This window comes from Cyanistes caeruleus, chromosome 5 (assembly GCF_971803275.1).
Source record: "Cyanistes caeruleus chromosome 5, bCyaCae1.hap1.1, whole genome shotgun sequence".
NCBI classification, from domain to species: Eukaryota; Metazoa; Chordata; class Aves; order Passeriformes; family Paridae; genus Cyanistes; species Cyanistes caeruleus.
The window spans coordinates 80,602,987-80,617,390 of NC_141705.1; the positions used below are offsets into that span (position 1 = coordinate 80,602,987).

Below are 14,404 nucleotides of genomic sequence, written 5' to 3' on the forward strand. Positions count from 1 at the left end.
GACCCCTGCCTGTGATGTATGTCAGCTTGCAGATGTGACCGCCACGGCCGTGCTGAGGCCCGGGGGGCAGCGGCAGGACCGGCGGCCTCACGCTGCTGCGCTCGGGGGTGACGGGCCCTCAGGCAAGTGCCGCTAATTACCGGCTAAATTAGGCGGCTAGGAGCTAATTATTAACCTGGAGCGCGGAGGGGGCTTGGGGACCGCCTCCACGGGCGCTGCGGTTTCTAACCATTTCTACCGTACTTCAATGCCTCTGTGAAGGCTCTGAGTAAGCGAGGAGAAAAAAGCAAAAACTAGCAAAAAAAAAAAAAAAAAGAAAAATTTGACACGACCTCGAATTAGTGGCAAAATTTCTCCTTTTTGAAATGTACCGTTAAAAAAGACATTGGCGGTGATTCCTAAGCAAAGCCGAGGCAGCCGCCCCGCCGCCTGTCTCTGAGGGCAGCCCCGCGGAGCCTGAGGCCGTCGTGCCCCGAGCGGGGCGGCGCAGGGCAGGGCAGGCCGGGGCGGGAACACAGCCAGGCCCGGCCTCGCCCTCAGCCGCCGCCCCCTCCCCTGGTGCTGGAACTAACGGGCGCCCATGGTGTTTGCATGCAGTCATTGCATTCAGCAGATCCTGGAGGCCGTGCTGCACTGCCATCAGATGGGCGTGGTCCATCGAGACCTCAAGGTGAGTGCTGCTGCCCCGCCGCCCTCACGGAGCAGCATCCCTGCCCCACAGGGCCGCCAGCAGCCGAAATGTAAACGCTTCCCTCTTTTTGTTTTTCCCCTTGGTTCGTTTATTCTTAACTTGGCTTTACCTACATGCAAGAACAAGCTCGTGCTCACCAGGGGAATCTGCTCGAGGCTGGCCGGTACCTGGCTGTCCAGCACCGGGCAGTGCAGGGAGAACAAAAGGTGCTTTTCAAGCACTGTGTGTGTTTGGAGAATACATGGTTTTCCTCTGTGTCATCCAGAGCTTTTGGGACAGGGCATGAGGGCAACTTCCCATCTCTCATCCAGCAGGATTTGGAGTGCTTCTGGGAAGCACAGTAGCCTTTGCTACTACTACATGTCATGCATTTTAGTGACAGAAGGTCAGCTGCTCTTGGGTCACTGGCACACAGACCTCTCTTCCCTCCAGATTGATGGTTGGGCTGCAAAACATCTTTTAAAAGCAGGAATTTCTACAATATTCTCACCATGCTCACCTCAGGAGTCCAGTTCCTTCCTTTCTATCCCTTTAACATTGGGATAGAAACCTCTCTAAAGGAAACTGTCTGCTGAGGGAGCATTCCCTCTTTAACTGTGTATATATCCAAATGGCTAGAGGCACCTGCTGCAAGAATGCTCTCTGCCTTTAAAAACACCTTGGCAAGGAAAGAAGCATTATTTTCTTGTACTGTGGGACTCCAAGAGGGAAGGCTGTCCCAGAGCTTGTAGTAAGCTTACCTTTTGGGCACTTGAGCTTCGTGATCCTCAAGGAAAAGAAGATGGTGCATTCTGAAATCAAATGCAAGTCTGAACTATCAGATCCTTTGTGAGGCAGAGGAAAAATGGTGCATGGGCTAAGGCAGCAAAACACGCTAATCCCTTGTGGCACGGATCCTTGGGCTTTAGTTTTTGTTTCTGAATGAATTCTGGGGAGCAGAAATTTCCTCCTAGGATAAGAGTTTATAGTAGTTATGAGTAATACCGTTGGAATCAGAATGCTATCGCCTTTCTTGCCAACATTCACTCCCAAACAAACTGTTCTTGTCTGACTTTATAAGGTCGATGTTGTTGCCATAGAGGAACACAAAGGGGTTTGCTCCAAAAGCTCAGAGAGCAGGATGAGTTTCAAAGATGCAGACCCCAAATTTTGTACCCATTTTGCACTTTTGGGTTTTCCTGTGTCTCACGGTTGTGGAACAGGAGACTGACAAATCTCTGACCAATCTTTCATGGCAGCTGGGTAACATGGAATGAGTTTAAATGGAAGAATGTCAGATTTGTCCAGCTGCTCCAGTGGTTCCTGTCCACACTGTACATGCAGTCCTATGCTTCTAGCATCAAAAGGAATTAAAATCCCAGGATTGTAGCTGTGCAAGCTGATGGAATAAGAGATGCTTTCTATTACTTTTCATACATTCACACAAAACAACTTTTTCTTTGGGAATGCATTAAATCCAGCTGTTGCCTGCTCCAGACCATGTGTGGATTTCTTATTCTGGCAAATCCAGGATGAATTGAAAAAAACAGTGAGAAAAATGTGTTTCTGCCAAGCTGTAGTGCCCGGTTTCATTTGGGAAACTGAAAACTTCAGGAAGCAGAAAACCATCCTTCTTCAGTTACAGCTTTGTGGCAAAAGCCAAAAAACCCAAAGAATTAAATGAAAGACTGTGGTGAAATCTGAGCAGAACGCCGTGTGCTGAAAAGAAGATGCCAGGAGCAGAACAGCAAGATGTGGAAGGTGGTTATGGGCTGGCATGGATCCTTAAATTGCAAAACTTGATGGATTTTTTTTCCAATAAGTCAGTCCACAACATGATGGCGTGCTTGGGGGTGGGGAAATTTTGGGTGATCTCATTTTACTTAATTTTCCTTCTAGGCTAATTTAATAGCAAATGGACAGGAGCTTTTGCAGGCTCTTACAACCCACAGAGCTGCTTCTTGCTGCTCTGTTTGTAATCACTGACCTAAGTCAGAATGGTGGTGGGTCCTAGACCCAGAAAAAAATTTACTTAATAGTGGCAACCTGGCTTTACCAGCTAGTAAAAATGCACTTCCAGGTAGGAATTGCAGCTCTTGTCACACCCTAGCGTTCCTGCTTTTATGATTTTGTGGTTATGACCCTCTTACCTTCCACTGAAGAATGGCTGCTTTAGGTATATTCAAGGAAAAATACACAGAGCCTTAAATACTTGGTACCTTAAGGATTAAAGACCTTTGGAAAAGTATGGCATAAATCACTTTAATTTATTTGTAAGTAATTTTAGCAGTTAACAGTGCCATTGTGCATGCTTGGCTGCTGCCCATCTCCTGGGAGCACAAGGTGACACCACCGAATCCGGGGAACCAGTCCTGGCTGTGCTGTTAATGTTTGCCAAGTAATTGCACTCATTCCCAGTTAATGCATGATAATTACCCATGCGCCTCTGGCCAGCCTCAAGCGACTGCTGCATGTTGGTTAAGCACACAGCCCCACGTGGCATGGCCAAAAAGGCTGTTGTCTTTGGCATGGCAGTAAATCAGGAATTCTGGAAATCAGGAATATGGAGCATACTCATCTGTTGAAGTGGTACTTCTGCAGAGAAGAGACGTGCAAAGGAATAAAAAAACAATCCCAGGAGGAAAACAGAAACCAAAAAAAGCCAACAAAAAACCAAACCAGCATCAGAAAACACAAACGCAGTGTTTTGAACAAAATCACTTTTTGGGAAAGCGGTATGTGCTCGGTGGGGTAGTGTTGGTATTTGATCCAAAAGGATGAGGCTTTTCACTGCTTTTGGCTTGCCTGAAGGTCACAACCAAATAGGATCATCCATTGCTTTAAGAGGTTTATAGAAGAACAGCATTCCAGGAATTAATTACTGTGAACTTCTCTCATTCTGAGAGGAAACCCTGCAGAACTTGGTGACTGTGTGTTGAAATGAGTGTTGTTAAATGGCAGGGAGTGTGACACTGCTTAAATGAGTGATGATGAACCTTGTGCAGAGTCCTCAGCTACGCACTCAGTGTTTCATACAGTGAAGTTGAGGTGGCTACTGATAACTTAAGTGAATATAAATATTATATTTTGTTCTGGGGACCCTTCATCTCAGTTTTTCAAACTGTGAAAATAGACGATTCATCAAGCAACTATTCATGGAAGTTTTTTAATATTGTCTAATCCTATGATATAGCAACAAAGGGATGAGTGAGAGAACAGTGTTGGCAAATTGCTGGAAAAACATTCTTTTGATGAGAGGGGAAAAAGCCACCTTCAAACTAAAGAGTTTGTCGGGCCCATTGTGTTGTTAATTAATAGAAGTATCACCGTGGCTGAGGTCTTACTTAGGCTCAAGCATATATTTTGCTGGATACCTGACATGTATTAAAGATAGGCTTTGCTGAAAGAGGCTTATGCTCTTAATTGTTTCCAGCCTCAGTACATGTGTGGGATTAACTGCAATCACGTAAATAGTCCCTTGGAAGCAATATGATTGCTGCTGGGTTCAACCTGGAATATGCATTGAAGAGTTTGCAGGATTGGGGCCCCACCACCAGCCTGGCTATAGTGATGTCCCTTGTCCCAGACCACTGCAGAAATTGCATCTGAGGAGTCAGCAATACCCATCAAAGTGAGGTTTTGTTATTCTGTAAATGTAGAACAAAACCTTTTTTAAAAATCATGGGGATTGGAAAGACAGGTATGGCAAGAAAATGCTATGAGGATCACAGTTCTCTGAAATAATCTGTCGATTTCTACGGTACTTTTATAGTTGTATTTTTAAAGCAAACATTCATACAATAAAGTTGTCTTTGGGCAATTTACATTTAATGTGTTTGCTAATTGGAGTTAAAAGGATTCATTATGAACGGTAGAATGAACACAATTGTTATGTTCAAATCCTTCACCTTTAATTGTGTGAGCGTACCATAGCATTTCATTTCAGATGTGACCAACATAGCCTATTAAAGAAAAGCAAAGTGGGAACTTTAACTAACGTTCTTATTTGTAGAGGTTCTCTGCAGGCACAAATGTGGGTGTGCTGGTTTTGCTGAAAGATTTGCCATGTAAATACACCTGCCCTCGAAATACAAATACTATCACAGGGCTGTTATTGTTGGGATGTCATGCAAAACATTTCTGTTTGACAATTGTAGATGCCTGATCCTGCAAACTGCATGGGCTAGACTAGTTATCAATGAATCCCTGTCTTTTGGGAGTTTCCTGTTCCATTTTTCCTGTAGTGAGCTCTGGGCAGTCTCTGACCTGTCCTGTCACACCGGCAGGGTGTCACAGCTCCATATGCCCAGTCTGGCTCACCTCCTTCTCTCCATGCTGTCCTTTTACTCTTCTGGCATGAGGTCGTGAAGGCTGGTTACAGGCCTGGTGGTTCTTTCCAGATAGGAATGGGAAGTGCAAGTTTTGCAATTTCTTGGAAAAAACTCATGGGTTTCTTCTCTTTTTCATTCCTCCAAGTATTTGTCCTTTACCAGACTAGTGTAACTAAAAAAAAAAGGGGGCAGGGGAAATAAAATATCTAAAATGTATTTATTTATCTTCTCATCTCGATTGTTTTCTCTCTCTGAATAAAGCCTGAGAACTTACTTCTAGCTAGCAAATCCAAGGGAGCAGCAGTAAAACTGGCAGACTTTGGATTGGCTATTGAAGTCCAGGGAGAACAACAGGCTTGGTTTGGTAAGTAAATACCATTTTTTCCTCATCATTTATTCAGCATAGTGGTTAAGCCTCCCCAACTGCCCCACTCTCAACCCAGAGTGAAACGTGAAACGTGCAGCTGTATGACTCTTTGAACCTGGAAAACCTGGGTTTCTGGATTCCTAGCTTGTGCTAGCTTCTGGCAGCCTGTAAATTTGACTTAGGTGCACACAACCTCTTTTCTTACACTTTTTCCTGAGTATCTAGAGGCAGGAAATACAGGTGAAGAACCTGGGAGGGAGACCAGTGGTTTCCCCTCAGGTGACTGAGGAGTAAGACAGTAGGGTAATACTCCTGAGTGTACCTGCCCAGTCGTCAGAACATTTTGTCTGAACAGGTCTCTGTCATCTGGAAACACCTAAAAGTTGGATTCTGAAGCACTTTGGAATATGACTAATGAAAAATAGGGGGGATTGAGCACCTGAGGCTTTAGCCAGACACTAATTACAGATTGCATACTGGTAATTACATACTGGTAATTTAAAACAATAGTGCATGTAGAGTTGTGGTCCACGTGTCTCACGTACCACCCTCTTTGAACAGATGTGAAGCATGGGGAAAAATTTATTGTAAATCCCAGCTGGAAAAAAATACAGCATAAAATATTTATAGCAGCTGCCTGTTCACCCTTAGAGTAGCTAGAAAGTGCAGTTTGAAACGGAACAAAGTGGTTGTAAGCTTGGAACAGAAGCAGAAAGGGTTTTTGGGCAGTGAGTTGGGAGGCTGAGTGTTCACAGCTGTAAGTACATGTAGATGCACAGGCAGTACCATTGCACATATGTTGGCAGCTTTATAAGCCAGCCTGTTGTTTTAAATCCAGCCTTTTTATAAATGGATTTCAGTAATCCACGAAAGATGGAGGAGATTGCTCTTGCACATCAACAAACAGAGCAGTACGAAAGGAGTGGAATAGATACAGAGCGAAACACAAGTGGTTTGTTACGGTGACAAAAGCATCAGGTAAACAGGAAGCATCTCAAGAAAAAATCAGCAGATTGAAGTCGACTTCAGGAATATTTTCTGTACTTAGTGTACCTGCAGGTGATGCAGGGGAGTCTGCAATGCCCTGGAAAATATTGCACTTTTGGCTCTTGTGAAATGCTTGGTTTAGACTCATAGCATCATGAGAACTTGGGAGAAGGGAACATAATGTCTTGAAAATATGTATGTAAGGAGGAGTCAGCAAGGTAGTGAAAAGAAAGTAGTCTAATGGGGCACTTTCTTAGAAAAAAAAAACCAAACTGTGGTACTCTATGAGTGGGTTCTGTACCTTTCTTGGTACTTGCTCTGCGAAACCTGTCCAGAGTGGTCTGAGTGCCAGCCTTCAGCTTTAGGACTGCATTAACAGGGCAGAACATGAACTTCAATGGACTGGGCATTTTGAACTTTTTCTCACTTTCTTCCAGATTTTTCTGCTTTCTACTGGATTCTGCAGCACTTAGTGACTCATGGCATGCTCAGATTCTAATTATAGCTCTGCATCAGTACGGTTTTCTTTATTTTTTATTTTTTTTTTCCTTTTTTCTGGTGTGGTGCTCTGGTGTTACGGTCCCTTTTCTGCTTGAACCATGGCTATGCCTCAGGAAGAAACTCACTGGAGCTCTGTCTGTTTGAACACAACAGAATACTTTCCTATCTTTTGTGTTTGCAAAACAAACTTGTTCTTTGCCTGTTTGTAGAAAGCCTTACAGGATTTAGTTGAAGCTTGCCACCCTCTTAACAGGTGCTTAACATATTGGGAAGGTGTCAGGTAGGTTGAGCTCAACAAAGCCAGGATTTTCTCTTGGTCCTCAGCGAGTTGCTTTAGCTAGCACAGGTACTACAAGCAGCAGCACTTTTTTGAAAAGTACACACTTGTTTAGGGATCCCTCTGAGCAGTTACAAAATAAACTGATAAATTTAAGTTAGCTATGTCAGTGTGCTTTTTGTATTTTTTTAACTGAAATCAGGGCTATGTACCCCTCTGTTTGCAGCTTTATACTGCTCAGGATATTGGGGAGAGACTACTTTAGTAGAGCATGTAGTAACAGGACAAGTAGGAATCACTTCAAACTGAAAAGAGAGTAGGTTTAGATCAGATAATAGAAAAAAAAATTCTTCCCTGTGAGGCTGGTGAGGCCCTGGCACAGGTTGCCCAGAGAATCTGTTGCTGCCCCATCGCTGGAAGTGTCCAAGGCCATGGACAGGGTTCAGAGCAAGCTTGTCTAGTGGAAGGTTCTCTGCCCATGGGAGGGGTTCAGAAAAAGATGATTCTCAAGGTCCTTTCCAGTCCAAACCATTCTGTGGTTCTGTGTACTGAAACTGTACCATTTATTTCAGTTTAGATGTATTTTGTATCTTCATTGAGAGATAAGGTTATTTAAATACTATATATATTTTTTTTTTTGTTTTAAAGTTTATTTTCAAGTCTTGCATAGTAATCTCATTGAGCTATGGTAAATTTTAGACTCAAGACAACTTCACTTCCCCTTTAAAATGAGCCCTACACTCAAGAAGAGATATGAAACAGCACTCTATTTAAAGCCACTTAGAACATCTATATTTCAGCTTCTCTAAGAAGCTTAAGATGTGTTTCCTGTGTGATAGTACTCCTTAACAATTCATAGCTTCCATATCAGGAGCCTGCAAAAAACAAATTTATTTTTCATGACCGTATTTTAACTTTTTGTTCAGTAGAATTTACACAATGTGTTCCTTCATTTCCCCCTCCCACTCCAAAATAATTGGTGACTGCAGAGCACAGGCTTCTTTTTTTCTCTAGCTGTACACTTTATATGTTATCACCGTCTGTCATGAGTTTTGTGGGATCCAGGGTGGTATTGCACAAATGGCATGTGGTCCTTCATGAAAAACAACAAATTCTCACCTCTTAGGAATTCCCAAGCACTTATTTTAGGCAAAGATGCCTGAAAGAGCAGACACACTCACCAAAATGGTGCAGACTGTTAGTGGTCATTAAGTTTTCATCTGTTACAGTGTCCTAAGAAAAGTAATATTTATACCTACATTTTGCATTTCTGCTCAGAGAAAGAAGCATTGCTGGTAATGAATAAAGGATGAAGAACATATAAATTTTAAAGGCCAGATTGCTTCAGAGATGCTTCTTGTAAACTTTTGTAAAGAGGTTTCTAGAAGTGGAATGACCTGCCAGAAATGAGTTCTACAGCGGGGAGATCCTATTAGATGGATGTCTAATTTTGTGCAGCATATATCTCCTTATACATAGGATACAGTAGCTGCTCCTATGATTTGTTGGTTGGTCCCCCATAATGTCAGCATTACCTCTGGGTCATGTGCTGTAAAAAACAAATGGGCAAATGAAGCAGTTGGTGTCCATGGTTTGGGAAATGTTGTCCTGGGTCTTGTGGGCCAAGATGAGAATCACTTGCATTTTGCAGAGCACATACAGGTTTTGACCAGAGTTTTCTTGCCTTTTGACAGGCTTTGCTGGTACTCCAGGATACCTTTCTCCAGAAGTGTTACGAAAAGATCCTTATGGAAAACCTGTGGATATGTGGGCATGTGGTAAGATGTTGTTCTGAAGTCATATTCAGTCCACTGTAAAGTGTCTCTTAAGGGTGAAAAACAATATCCAGGGTACATGATATTGTGCATCAGAAAGTACGTGTTTAATAAACTTCAGTATTAATTTCTAGTAGAGGTCATTGGATTTTTTGTTACTTTGAGTTTCTTTTTTTAAAAGTTATTTACTAAATTGTGTTATCATGGCATTCTTTTCCATCTCTACACAGCACACTTTCAAAGACTAGCTAAAAGACTAGCTGCAGGTGTATGATGTCTAATTAGCTAGAAGACACACCAGTTCATACTGTGAGCTGGATATTTAGTTTTGGTTCACAGGGAGCCTTAAATTTGGTCTGACCAATAAACCCCATCTGCAGGTGTAAACTGCAAAATTAAGTGTTTTCTGGAGTACAGAGTAATTGCTTAATCATCCAGCTCTCAAAAGTGCCTTCTGAGGTATTGGCAAGTGGGATCTCCCCAGCTGAGAACAGGGACTGGTTTCCATATTTCCCTTCTACCCACACTTAGTATGTGGTTGTATTTATGAAAGCACTTTTCTTTAGTCACAGGGAATTATCTCTGTCAGATTAGCAGGTGATCTTTTCAATTTCCTATTGACCAAATACAGAGAAATTTGAGTTTCCCAAGTTTGCTTTGCATGAGAGTAATTATAACACAATCTTGCAGACACCAATATAAGCCATGATAAAAACATAACCTAAAAATGCATTTTCCTAGAACATCCAGAATCGTGGAATATTATTTCTCCAGCTAGATAAACATTTCCAGTGTTCCTAATTCGATGTTGTGTCAAATGTTCATTATTGCCTGTGTTTTCCCTAAGAGGTTATCTTGTCAACCCACTTCTACTGTTTTTTCCAGTATGAAAGGGCAGTAGTTTTCCCATCCCGGTGGCTGGGATGATACTCATGAGCCTTTTGTTTTACATTGTTAAACAAATTGGTTGTTAGGTACAAAATTAATTTCTGGAGTTTGCTCCTTGAAAGCCTTTAACACTGGTGTGAATTTTCTGCAGGAGTCATTCTGTACATCCTCCTGGTGGGATACCCTCCCTTCTGGGATGAAGATCAGCACAGACTTTACCAGCAGATCAAGGCTGGTGCTTATGATGTATGTACCATACTCTGTCTGTTCAGTTATTTATAATTGTACTTCTACGCAGGAGTTTCCTAAAGGGAGAAGTTAAGAACTGATGAGATGGTGGCGTATAAATTCTGCAGCATCATCTCAGCTTATTATGTTAAACAGCCAAGAGGCTGTTGGTCCTCAGATTTAGGTAATTTGTAAATGATGATGAAGTACAGGCAGGGCCTTGAAATTTTTAAGCTCTTATTTGAAACCAGTACAGGATCCTTAGGTAAAATTGTGTAAAGATCATACAAGACAATATACACACTCACATGTGTATTTTTTCCTGAAGTTCCCCTCACCAGAATGGGACACGGTGACTCCTGAAGCAAAAGACCTTATCAATAAAATGCTCACCATCAACCCAGCAAAACGTATCACAGCATCAGAAGCACTGAAGCATCCATGGATCTGTGTAAGTGATTTCCACAGGTTCAGCATGATCCCTTGGCAGACAAATCAGCTTGCGGTTTGCTTCAGCATGTAGTGATTGTGTCTAGAGGACAGCTTCTGTTCTTGTTCATGCAGCTGTGTAACTATAAATTGTAAAATTATAATTACACAGATATGATCAGTGATCTCAGCTTGGGGTAAGATTTTGGCAAATTTATCTCCTTTGCCTTGACTGTGTTGTGCAGAACTTTCTCTGCAAAAATTAGAGTGTTACATTAAATTCTCAGTGAGAAGAAAGTGCAGGAAAGTAACTTTGAATTAGATAATGCTTTGTATCTTCAGTTTCCTGAAATCATTCAGATGAGCATGAGATGTGCAATCAGGGAATTAAGGGGCTTATGAACAGTCAATTTGCAGGTAGCAGAGGCTGCCTGGCTGTTCCTGGATCCAGGACTTCTCTCCTGTTCTCAGCATGTTCCACACCATGACACATAGAAAAGGCTGAGTAAAAGGAGCACAATGGGGTAGTCAGACAAGATAGAAATTGAAGGCCCAAGCTGGGGACCATGGGTGTGTAATATGTGTTGTAGAGTAAAAAAACAGCTGCCTTAAAATAATTGTTTTCCTCTTTCAGCAACGTTCTACTGTTGCCTCTATGATGCACAGACAAGAGACTGTAGATTGCTTGAAGAAATTCAATGCAAGAAGGAAACTAAAGGTAAGAATGAAAACTTGTGCAAAACAAATGGTCTCTGTGCAGAGTTTTTCTAAATATTCTTCTTAAATAACCTATTGCTAGAAGATCAGCTTTTGGCATGAAGATCTTAAACTTTCCATGAAAGTGAATAGAACTTAGCTTTTCTAATTAAAAATTATAACCATCCTCTGTATTTAAACACACTGAAATTATTTTCTTGATGGAAAATCCTTAAAGTTATTCTTCTGAATTATGCTTTGTTTTTTCCTGGCCAGACATGATAACTTTACAGATGTGAACTTCTCTAATGTGTGCATTGCAAATAAGCTCCTATTCCTCCCTAAAAAAAAAATCTGAGAACAATAGTAAAGTCTCTTCCATATTCATCAGTGCATTTTGAATAATTGCTGTGCCTCTAAATACTCCTGGCTTGTGCATTACATTCTGACAGGTGGTAAATATTTGAGATATCAAGATTGCCAATAGGTGTGTAATTAGAGATTAAATTACAATTTATGCACTGGTGACATGGCATGTGAGAGGTAGTGCACAGATAATCCTTTCTCTCAGGGTTAATTCAGTAATTGGTGTCATTTACTCGTGTGTTTTCCTTTTTGTTGTATTGTGTTGGCATTCAGAGTTTTACACAAGTGTGGTGCTAATTTGAGAAAATGTGTGTGTACACAGGGGGCCATTTTGACAACAATGCTGGCTACCAGAAATTTCTCAGGTATGTTCATTGAGCTCCAGATTCATGTGGTCTTTATATTCTGATGTCTGTGAAGGCTGAGATCTAATTAGGATTCGTTCAGAAGCATCTAATTATTACATATATCATGTTATTTATTTTCTGTGATGAAGCAAGCAAGTATTTAATCTCCTTGGGCCAAAGAAATTGTCTTATAGGTGACAATCTGATTTTTCTGTAGAATTTGAGCTCCTTCCCTGCTTTTTGACTGTTACCTGTCAAAGGCAGGCAGCATTTTCATGCTTCTTGTTGTGCAGGCAAATTGGAAGTTATGCATATAGCTCCACATTCACAAGCATCACCAAACAACATTTAGAACTTCTGTGTTTTTATATACATGAAAAGTCATTCCATGATTCTGTTGCATCCTTTACTAAAGAAAGCCATCAGTACACATTCATTTCTTTATTGCTTTGCTAAGGAGTAAGAAATGTAGTAACATGAGTCCCCATTTTCTTTCTAATCCCCAGCAGTGCCTGCTGGATGTAAGAAGAGTTGTTTCCTCTTGCTGAAACAGTTTTGTCCTGATGACTCTGGAGATTTAGATCTTACACTAAACAAATTTTAATAGCAAAAGCTAAAATTGCTGTTAGCAGAGTTAGAATTGTCCAAAGCAGTAGAATTGCCAGAATATTGATGCTGTGTTGAATTTTGTGTTTTCCCATTTGAGATTTCCAGTGAATAGTGAAATAGAACACCAGATTTAAAACTCAGTAATTTTACATATCCTCCTACTCTGTGATGCAACTATTGGAGTGTAACATAAATTACTGTACAGACAAAAACATGATAGTGCTCTGGGCATGTTTTGAATAATAATAAGCACTGACTCATCCAAAAAAATTACATAATCATGAATGCAAGAACAACTTGTTTAATTTGCATAGTACTTGAAATGCAGTTTCTTTCTTAGTTAAGTTCCCTTCTTTAATACACACCTAAACACAGAGGACTGCATTTATCTAAATTACCTTGAGTTAGTGCTTAATGAATTCCAGTGTCTGCCAATCCATCTAAAAGGTGGGAAGGCACTTCTTGTAAAAATGAATTACTGTTAAATATCAAACAAACAAGTCATTCCTCATCCCTTTTCATAACTGTCACTGTCTGTGTATGTAAGGATCAAATTCAACTTCCATGAACCAAGAAAGCTGAAGTAGTTTTAAATAGTATTTCATCATAAAAAGCAAAAACAGGGGTTTGGGCTTTTTTTTTTTATTTTTTCACCTGTCATCTCTTGTTTCACACACCATAGCCACCGGTGTTTTTTCTTGGTGACATTTTATTTTTTTTGTTTTCTTTATTCATTGTATTTCATTGCAAAGCATGCTTATGAAGGTCATTTGTCCATAATGATGTGGTTATAAAAGTGTTTTATTTTCCTTTTTTTTCTTCCTTTTATGTGGAATGTATATTTCTTGTGAGGTAAGACCCTCAGCACGTGAAAGGAACATCTTTTTTCTCTTCTCAATCCAAACTGCTGTTTGTCCTCAATCACTTTAATTTCTCCATGTTGTCACAAACCATTTGTTTCCAGTCTGCTTTCTGCCCTAGTAGTGCTGCCTTAGGTTTTATTTATAGCCCTTGCTTGTAGTTGCAAGAAATCTCTCATTGTGGGCTTAATTTAGAATACGCTGATTGCTTTGCTCCTGCAAATTCTTTAAATATTTGATTTGTATGCAGTATCTGTGATGAAAGAAAGATGAATCCAACTACTATTAAAAATCCATTGCAGGCCAAACGCAGCAGAGTCACGGAATATGTCCTGTAACATGCAGCAGTGCAGAGTAATCCGTGCTGGGCACGTTCCGAAGGACACGCAATAAATACTTGGTGTTATTGCTTGTGGTGCCCTCATTTTACTGCCTCTCATTTAATTGTTTACATAGAACATGGAGTGTTTGTCAAGCATCAAAAGAACTCAGAAGTTTCATGCACAAATTTAGTGGAATTTAGAGTCTGCAGCAGTCTCTAAGAATTTATTTCTGGTTTCCCATATTTTTGTAAGGGCTAAGGCTATAAAACAGGCTTTGAGAGCTATTCACTTCTGGGTTTTTTTGTGCTTAGGTTTCAGAAATATCTCCTTCCCTTTGCTTACCCTAAATAAATTCCTGAAGTTAATGGAGTTCCCACACTATTTGTGGTAATGTAAAATCTAAGGCCCTCTTGCCTCGGGTCCTGAAATCGCATGTTGCCACAGGGAGTGTCCGATCTCCAAAGTATGTGGAGAACAATTTGGCTTTAATATTTACTTACATGTTTCTTTAAATAAAAACATGCAGCACAATACAGGCAAGCTTATTTTTGTTCATTTGAGCTGTAAAATGATTTTATATTTTCATTTTGGCCATATGGGAGTTCTAATGGTAGCGTTGGCTGTTGTCCATAGTTAATAAACCACATTTGGAGGGCTGATATATTAGTGAAGTTAGGAACATCAACCTGGCTTCACTTTTCAGGGTTTATTTCATGTAAACAACACAACAGTGAACAAAAGTCATTTCTG

At 40.8% G+C, this 14,404-nt stretch overlaps 1 protein-coding gene across 34 annotated transcripts in view; it reads left to right on the top strand.

The window, feature by feature from the left end:
- CAMK2D (calcium/calmodulin dependent protein kinase II delta) overlaps nucleotides 1-14,404 on the top strand; it is a 148,320-nt gene that overhangs the window by 99,574 nt on the left and 34,342 nt on the right. For 29 of the 34 annotated variants that reach the window (XR_015286560.1, XR_015286561.1, XR_015286562.1 and 26 more), the window contains 6 exons: nucleotides 5,263-5,365; nucleotides 8,828-8,911; nucleotides 9,948-10,042; nucleotides 10,353-10,475; nucleotides 11,088-11,171; nucleotides 11,838-11,880. Coding sequence is in view for 29 of the 34 variants with exons in the window: in XM_086888128.1 (XP_086744254.1) it covers nucleotides 5,263-5,365; nucleotides 8,828-8,911; nucleotides 9,948-10,042; nucleotides 10,353-10,475; nucleotides 11,088-11,171; nucleotides 11,838-11,880 (532 nt within the window). In the remaining 5 variants the exon portion in view is untranslated. Of the gene's footprint in view, nucleotides 1-597; nucleotides 671-5,262; nucleotides 5,366-8,827; nucleotides 8,912-9,947; nucleotides 10,043-10,352; nucleotides 10,476-11,087; nucleotides 11,172-11,837; nucleotides 11,881-14,404 lie in introns of all 34 variants that reach the window. The other 5 variants (XM_086888137.1, XM_086888136.1, XM_086888138.1 and 2 more) reach the window with 1 other exon arrangement.